Consider the following 9030-nt stretch of genomic DNA (forward strand, 5'->3'; position numbering starts at 1 on the left):
ACTGTATGAGAACACAGTTGACTGATTTAATTACTCCCTGCTACGCTTTCTTTGATCAACCCATTAAATGCATACTTCCTTACTAAATAGTGTGCCAAATAATCGACCCTAGGTGGCGTACTATTCTGACATAAGTTGCTATTTAGTGTGGTAGTTTGCGCTTGTTGGCCATAGCCCGAGTCCGCCTCTCCTCCTCTGCTATGGGCCCTACCTTCGGGTGCTCTGTCACGTGACTTGGCTTTCGCTGTGAAGTATAGAGGGCAAATCGGGGAACGGTTATATGAGGCGCTATCAGTCTGTGATACAGAGTCGCGACGCGCAAGGAGAACATTTTACGCCTTTTAAATACAGGTTTCTACATTTACGACTACGAGTTCTGAATTCTTTCCAACTAATAGAGGACAGTGAGAAGAGCATTTGGCTGGGGTGCTTTTCGATTGGGGGCATAAAGGGAGCCTAACTTTATCGCCCTGCGCCCTTATCTGGTAAGATAATGTGACGAGAGCTCTAGGATAAAACTGTATTAGCGGTGCGCGCGACTATTATCTGTTTTATGCGTTTCCATTGATAAAATATATGTATCAAGAGATTGTGCCTTGGTTATCTCTATAGTTCTTGATTTGCTCTAATTGGTTGTGTTTCATTGACCTGTTCGAGTACTCGAGATATTTGACAGGTTTAGTCTAATTCCAATATCTGCACGCAAAGATACTAAGACTCTTTAATGTTATTTCCGTTCATTAAACACCCGCAAAAATGGTGTATTAACGAAAATGCATTTTAAAATAGCCTAAAGCAAATAAATTGTATTTTAGTTAGTGTACTCTCGATGTTTTCTTTATACATTGGCTCTGCCGTATATTTCATGGTTTTTGCATATTACTGGAAAAACATCTAGTAGTTTATCTAAAAGGTAAGACAGCTGCAATCTCACCATGTGGCTCTGATTATTATCCGCTGTCAAGACCGAGAAGCTGCCTCAGTCCAGACTTTGTCTCCTTGTTTTTTTAGATGCTAATTAAGACAGATAGTGACATGTAAGCTACTTTGTTTTCGGAGACATATTTAATTCCTTTTTCTTTTTCTTCTTTGTTGCCAGAAGCGGAGTCTTGTCTGGCCGAACCTACCGGAGTGGAGCTTTTGGACGAACTTCCCTTTTACTGATTTTTATTTTCTTGTTTTTCTTAAATATATATTTTTTTCTCGAGACATTACTTTTTTACGAAGAATTTAGGAGATTTGCTTGTGCAACATGTACTCCAGCTTGGCCATACCTTCCAACCCATCCCCGTACGGGCACGACTCCGGGAACTACGTGCATGCACCGACCAGCTCGCCCGTATACGTGCCAAGCACGCGTGTGCCCGCCGCAGTGTTGCAAACGTTGCCTTACTTGCAGCCGTGCGAACCGACGCACCAGACACACGCGCTCGCGGGTCACCATCACGCATGGCCCCCGCAGTCTGCTACTGACGGCTCGTCGTTTGGCGCTGGAAGCCCGCACGGTCACGCGCCCTCAGCTCCTTTCTCCTATACACACAGTCCTCCCAGGACCGGCGGCGGTGGCAGCTGTGGAGTTCGTGACGCTGCGTCCTATCAGAGTCCGCTGGCGCTGAGTAGCGGCGCGCGCGGCCCAGACCAGTACGGTGGTGCTCTGGTGCGTTCCGTGAGCGCGTCTTATTCAAGCCCGTACGCATACATGGGCCCCGACGTAAGCGGATCATGGGCGCCTGGTCATTTCGACAGCGGTATGATCGGACTACAGGGACGCCAAGGAACGCTTACTGGAAGAAGACCCGGTTTAGGTGCGTATCTCTAATGATCTGTATTTAAAACGTTTTAATGACACACCATTCCTCAGCATTTTAAACATCAAAAATAGTTACATACATGTATTTATTAGGCATATATTTTCTTTTAGCCACATTATTGTTTTGCAAACATATGCACTGCACCTGATTCCACTGTGTTCGTTACTGGAATCAGGAAATCATATCTGAAGTCAAGATTGTATTATATCCTTTTGAGATCCCTCATTCACAAATTGTCTCTACAATAAGTAGTCCCACAAAGTATTTCCTGTAAATTAGTTACAATACCTTTCAGACACTTGCTGCGAAAATCAACTGCAGGCTATTCATAACAGTATACAATGAAAAAATTAAATGCATACAACAACATATTAGCCTATATATAGTAACATACGGTGAAGAAATTTAGTATAGCAGAAATATGCAAACAGTAAATAGTTAAAGAAAATACGTTAACTTAAATAATAATAATAATAATAATAATAATAATAATAATACTTATTATTATTATTATTATTATTATTATTATTATTATTATTATTATTATTATCATCATCATCATCATCATTAAAATGCACACTATTAATATAATGCACACAATTATCACTTAAACAAATATAGTCTTGTTTTTTATTAGCTAAATTATGAGCGTAATATCGTGTGTCTATTTATTTAGGGATAGATAGATAAGTAGATAGATAGATAGATAGATAGATAGATAGATAGATAGATAGATTAAAAGAATAGAATAGAATAAATAGAATAAAATCCCAGGTGATAATTTAGCAGCTTTCATCAGTGTTCATTTAAGTCCAACTGGATGAATGGATGGATGGATGGATGGATGGATAGATAGATAGATAGATAGATAGATAGATAGATAGATAGATAGATAGATAGATAGATAGATAGATTAAAAATTGTCCTCACTCCACTCGTTGTACCCTTCAAACTCACGGAAAAAAGCGACTATACTCTGATATGATTTGTAATGTGATCCCTCTATTTTTCTCAAGTGAGTAAGCAAAAATGTTGGGAATTGAAGGGAGGGGTCTCGTTTGATGTTGCGAGCTCACGTTTATTGCAGTAATTTAATGACAGTTGAATGGGTTTTAGGCTTTGTCTATTGGATAAAGGACCACAAGAATGGCAAGCTATTGTGATTGTGTCAGTCTGTTGATGCTATGTAGTAACATGGTTATTCCTTAATCAAAGCTAAAAGCTGTGCTTTCAACTAATACACATATACTCCTAATACACTTTAGATGCTAATTAAACCGCTAAATACCGATTGAGTGTGAATTGATGAAAGGGCTATGAGTGCAGACTTCTGAGCAGAGACAATTGCCTTATTGCCACCTTCATCAGACTTACCTAAACAAATAATTAACGGTGCATTGGCTGGTACACATAATGCAGCAGCAGCCTATGAGCTTTAGCACACTTTTAAAATATGCATATGTCGTGTAACTCGTTACGCAGCTTGTCATAACAGACTGCTGGATTCATTCACTTTGTCGTAATGTTATCTTTGAGAGAACACCTCGCCTACGAGCTATATTGCCCTATAAATTTCCCGAGCTTGTTTATTTATGTCCATAATGTCATATAAATTCCCATATAATAACAACTGAAAGTCTTAAAGTACTGTTCTGAAAGGGTAATCCCATAGCTCCGTTATTATTATTATTATTATTATTATTATTAAATTTATTTGTTTATTTTATTTTACTCTTATTGAAATTCGTTTGTCTGATTCTTTGCAATTAAATTGGAATTTCAGCCAATAAATTCAGGAGGGCGTCGCTTGTCATTTGGTCTGATTGATTGGAGACTCCTGGATCTTTAACACTGATAAGAGCCCCATATCCATTCGACCTGGCCTTGTCAGACACACACACACACACACACACATAGAGCTTACCCCCAGTGTCCCCTGTATTGATACATCTCGCATGTTGTCTCATCGGTCCGCGCGCGCCTCTTAATTCCACCAGCGCCAGGCCAAACGGACACATTCATCACACACAGCTCATCAAGACTCACCACTAATTTAATACAAACACACTGCGGTGCATTTAACCATTTCCTACACGTTAAAGCTGTTTAGCTGATTTCGCCCACGTTTACAATATTCTTTGCACAGTATAACATTTTTCAGATCTTGCATGTTCAGAAGACCTAACTGCGCATATTTAAAATAATTAGTGAACTCGTTTAAAACAAGTTTTTATCTTATAGATATATTGTTTATTTGTGCATGAAGTAGTATTATTTTTAGGTCATCTGCAAAGCCATCTTGGATTCATGCAAACTTTGGCTGTTTTTTCTTCCCACACCAAGTGGACACAGTTGATATATATATATATACTGTATTTACAGTATATGCACACATTTACACAGATGAAATAAGAATACTTGTACACTATTAAGCTCAATAGTTTTAGAGTTTGTGTTGTTTTAATAGTTTTTAAATTGTGTTAGCCTGTATGATATTAACCCTGTATGAAAAATAATAGATTTTATGAATAGGCTTATTAGAATCATGCGGAAGTGAATTATGCATAAAATGAATCATGTGGCAAAAAGTGCGACAAATGAAACGCGTTCAGTAGAAATGAGAAAGCTTTGCGTTTGTGTGTTTAGATATGTTGGATGAGATGGCGATAGAAGGACGGGAGTGTGTGAACTGCGGCTCTATCTCCACTCCGCTGTGGAGGCGCGACGGAACCGGCCATTACCTGTGCAACGCCTGCGGCCTCTACCACAAGATGAACGGCATCAACCGGCCTCTCATCAAACCCCAGAAACGGCTGGTAAGTGCCCCAAGGTTACAGCTGCAAGATACAGCGCTATTATTGCCACATTAAATAGTAATTCAGGCAAACAATAGTAACATTCCTGATTAATGGATTTCACAATTCTGTTCTGCAATAGACAACATTTACAAACACAAAAGAAAGTAAATTTAAGGCCATACTAGTGTTTAGTCTAAAACATTTCAGGCCATATAAATTTTAAAATATGTAGAACTCGAAATGGGTTATTTTGTCCAGGTCAATAACTCGGGGTGGTATTTTATTTTTTAAAAATATCCAAACCCTAAAGATAATAAAGTTAAACAATATTTTGTGTGGTTTTAATAAGTAGACAAACATCCACAGTTAGTCTCATATATCGGGATGCTATTCTTCTCTTGAATCATAAATAATACAAGAAGCAAAAGAAAAAAAGAAACAATATATATTTGAAGAGAGGAGAAATGGAAAGAATGCTTATCTCAGGGACACTTGTAGGAGGTCACAGAGGTAGAGAGACCTTCACTGCTGTCTTGCTTCCCAAGAGCTCTCTCGCTCTCTTACTCTCTCTCTCTGTATGTGTGTGTGTGTGTGTCTGCAGCTGTGAATTAGCACACTTAGCACACCCTTTCCACATCTCTGTTTTTATTTGCAGTTTAGTGACCTTGTCCTTGAGTCTGTCCGCATTTAGAACGCGACTCAGAACTCTCATGTAGTAGCTACTGTGTGCACGAGTAAGGGAATCTCTATCCATAAGCACAACGGATTGGAGGAAAAGACCATACGTTTCCTTGTTTGCAACACCGGAGAACATGTTTTGCATGTTACAGTAAAAGTTACAGTAAAAATTAAGCCATTACTTGTTACCATGGCATATAATCAAATACTGTGTGCATGGAGATGATGTGTGAATACAGTTTATTTGTTTTGTTTCTTAGTAATAGCCTGTGGAAATAATTTAGCCTGGGATAAATATGATGCATAACATGTCTTATAATTGGCAGAGTGCAGACTGTTGATACAACACTAATGAACCATTCTGCTTTGAGAAATGAATTGTTAAGAAAGTCGCGTTTTCCAAAAACTATCTATTCCAATTAGGCTCCAGTTTTCCTTTGCTCCTGTCTTTTTCCTCAATAGCTTTGATTCACTGAATGCACACACACACACACACACACACACACACACACACACACACACACACACACAAATCAACCCTTTTGTAATTTTTGTTGAGTTATATATATATATATATATATATATATTTTGTGGACTACATGAACTCTTTGTGTGTATCTGCAGCAGACTACGTCCAGAAGAGCAGGCCTGTGTTGTACTAACTGTCATACTAGCACTACCACCCTGTGGAGGAGAAATGCAGAGGGGGAGCCTGTGTGTAATGCCTGTGGCCTCTACATGAAGCTTCACGGGGTCAGTATCAAGGCTCATGTAATTTGCTGGAACTTATTCTAATACCTAATACATTCATGCAGAAATGTGTTCCCCCTACATTTTGGTCCAAGAGACTGTAAGGAATAAATCATTATAATACTCTTCTAAACAAATCTTAAGCATTCTTAAAATAAATGCTCAGTGAGCCAATAAAAACTTTGACAATATTGTCAGTTTGCTAATGATGATGCAAACACAACTGCTTGAAGAGCGATGGGTTTTTAATATTCGGATCCTTACATGTGACATATGACATTTTCCACCCAAAAGGTTTAGTTATGGCATGCAGGTTCTTGATATGAAACTGGTTCTTTATATAATTATAAATTAAGGATATTTTCATTCAGTTGCAATCCTAAAATCTCCAACTGTTATAGCTGTTTAACTGTATATACTTTTTTTTGCAAGGTCTTAACCAACTTTTCATCATTCTATAGGTACCCAGGCCACTAGCTATGAAGAAAGAAAGCATTCAAACAAGGAAACGTAAACCTAAGATACCTAAAACCAAAGCTTCCTCAGGTGAGAGATGTTGTTGTACGTATTTCGTATACAAATATACTAATCAAACTAAATGCAAACCTTTGGTTTAAATTTACAGTCTAGATATGGATAGGTATACTGTGATTAATATGACCATCTGTTCTCATTAATCATCTGTCTGTAATGAGGCTTTTTAATGAAATATTGACTCATTAGTCACCAGTATGCAGTGTCTTTATATGTGCACTGATAAATGATAAATATTCCGACTGTATCACACTATCAATGATTTGACGCTCCTTTAGTGAAAGTGGTGTGAGAGGATGTGAAACTAAGGGCCAATTCATTTTTGAGAGACAGTTAAGATGAGTGATTGGGATGAAAGAGAGGGAGAGAGGATTGCGAGAATGTGTGGAGAGACATATGGGGTGTGTGAAAGAATGAAAGAAGCAAAAGTAAGTGAGAGGGGAATATGAGCATCTAGTTACACTATTTCTTTTGGATTTAATGGATTTGTGGTTAAAGAAACAAACAAAGTGTAAAAAGTGTTTACTGAGAAACATCAGGTCATCTTTTAATATCTGATAATTAGCATATCTAAAAGCTACTTATTTTGTTATGACCCTTATTGAGTTTGCTTAATGAATTATTTCTAATGTATTCTATTTATTTGTGTTTTTAAAGGGTCTTCTGTATCTGGCACCGCCTCTCCTACCTCCCATCCCATTTCAGAGAATGCTTCAACAATAAAAAGCGAACCCAACATTGCTGCCTCACCATATGCTGGTCAAACAGTTGTGTCTGTCACACAGGTATTTATTAATACAAAGCCCATTATAAATTATATCATATAGTAACTGATTAATTAATTGTACTGCTCAATTAATAGAACCTCAAAAGGACTGAATATTTTCAGCATAAGAGCATTGTGTGTTTAGTAGGCCTAAGAAAATGCAGACAGAAAGCATAACTAAAACTAATTTCTTGCATTTTCTAAAAATGAAGTCACTAAGAAACCCTCTGACTTTTCACTATGACCTTAATTATTTGTAACCAGTCAAGTGTGAATGTTCCAACCAACAGAAAATGGAAATAATATGGAAAAAATGAACAGTTTTAACTTAAACAGACTGTAAGGCTGTGTAGAATAACGCATGCTTCTATTCTTGCCTCTCCATCATAAGGCTTCCACACAGTTAAGCAGCACAAGCTCAGCCCATGTGGACATCAAATACGAAGACTACCCGTTCACCCCGACATCCATCGCCCCACAGAACACCTGGTGCGCACTATCCCAAGCATGATGCAGGATGAGAAACTGCCTTTCCTGAATATCTCCCCAGTGCAATCTAGGAAAAAGACTTTATGACGAAAACTACCTACTAAACAGCCAACTCTAACAAGCAAAATGGATCCTGGTGGATGCCAGCTGATGGAAGTTATATATTTTCATATTACACTTTGTACAGATGGTGACCAATGTTTCAGTGTCTTGTTGTTCAGTGACACAAAATGTTTTTTTTTTATCTTAGAACCAAAATGAAGGAAAAAATGAAATGCACATAAAAAACACAATATTTCATGATATGCTTCTTCACACATGAATTTTTAAATACATTATTTATGTTGCGATAGGAACAGTACAAAAGAACTGTGTTATTCAATATATTCTTTCTTTTTTCCTGGCAGGGAATATATTTTATGGTCATAATGACATTTGAACACACATACACACATTTAAAGTTTCCTCATTGCTTCTACTGATTCATAAAGCTGTTTGTTAATCTGAAGTGCAATGACTCACTTTTCCAAAACTTTTGAAAAGGGACACAATTGTTTTAATTATTTTAAGAGTTGTTTTTTTGTTCTCTTCAAATATATTAACATTAATTTTATTTTTGCTGTTGATATATAATGGAATCATGTCTTTGTTTCATTGAATATAAAGCTCAGCTTAAAACAGCGTCCCTGTGTCTTTGTCCAGACTGATGCTCTTTAAAATCAAGAAAGATTTCTTAACAGAAGTCCAGATGACACACTAGATATCGATATTTACACAAAAATGTTTTAAATGTTATTTTAGTCTATGTAAAAAAAAAATGCACAGCTTGTGAATTTAGAGAGCAAGCATGAAGCGATTTATTGATTTGGTGTACATTCTGTGTTTAATGTAAAAAAATCAACAAAAAATCAATTATTTCTGTAAAAGAAAATCAAACATATTTATTTCCACAGTGACTGTAAATCCAACTTTAAATCTGATATGCAAACCTTATTTTCCACCTGATATTGTGCATACATAAGCACTTTGCTATTAGCAAGAACCTAAACACTTTTAAACAAAACCTGCAACTGATTGATTTGGCAGACACTTAGATAGATAGATAGATAGATAGATAGATAGATAGATAGATAGATAGATAGATAGATAGATAGACAGACCAATTTATGCTTCACCCCTATGGAAATTTTTTTTAATTTATTTT

At 37.0% G+C, this 9030-nt stretch overlaps 1 protein-coding gene across 2 annotated transcripts; it reads left to right on the top strand.

Annotated features, from left to right (window-relative positions):
• Positions 1–279: 279 nt before the first annotated feature.
• Positions 280–8459, top strand: gata5 (GATA binding protein 5). Of its 2 annotated transcripts, none has more exons than XM_053482845.1 (7): positions 280–485; positions 1100–1805; positions 4458–4627; positions 5912–6040; positions 6499–6583; positions 7229–7356; positions 7729–8459. In XM_053482845.1, the coding sequence occupies exons 2-7, from the start codon at positions 1253–1255 to the stop codon at positions 7846–7848; spliced, it is 1185 nt and encodes a 394-aa protein (XP_053338820.1). In that variant the 5' UTR covers positions 280–485; positions 1100–1252; the 3' UTR covers positions 7849–8459. The 2 variants fall into 2 exon arrangements, with proteins under 2 accessions (XP_053338820.1, XP_053338821.1); XM_053482846.1 differs by having other exon boundaries at positions 5915–6040.
• Positions 8460–9030: the final 571 nt, after the last annotated feature.

Source organism: Clarias gariepinus, chromosome 22 (genome assembly GCF_024256425.1).
Source record: "Clarias gariepinus isolate MV-2021 ecotype Netherlands chromosome 22, CGAR_prim_01v2, whole genome shotgun sequence".
In the NCBI taxonomy this organism is placed as follows: domain Eukaryota; kingdom Metazoa; phylum Chordata; class Actinopteri; order Siluriformes; family Clariidae; genus Clarias; species Clarias gariepinus.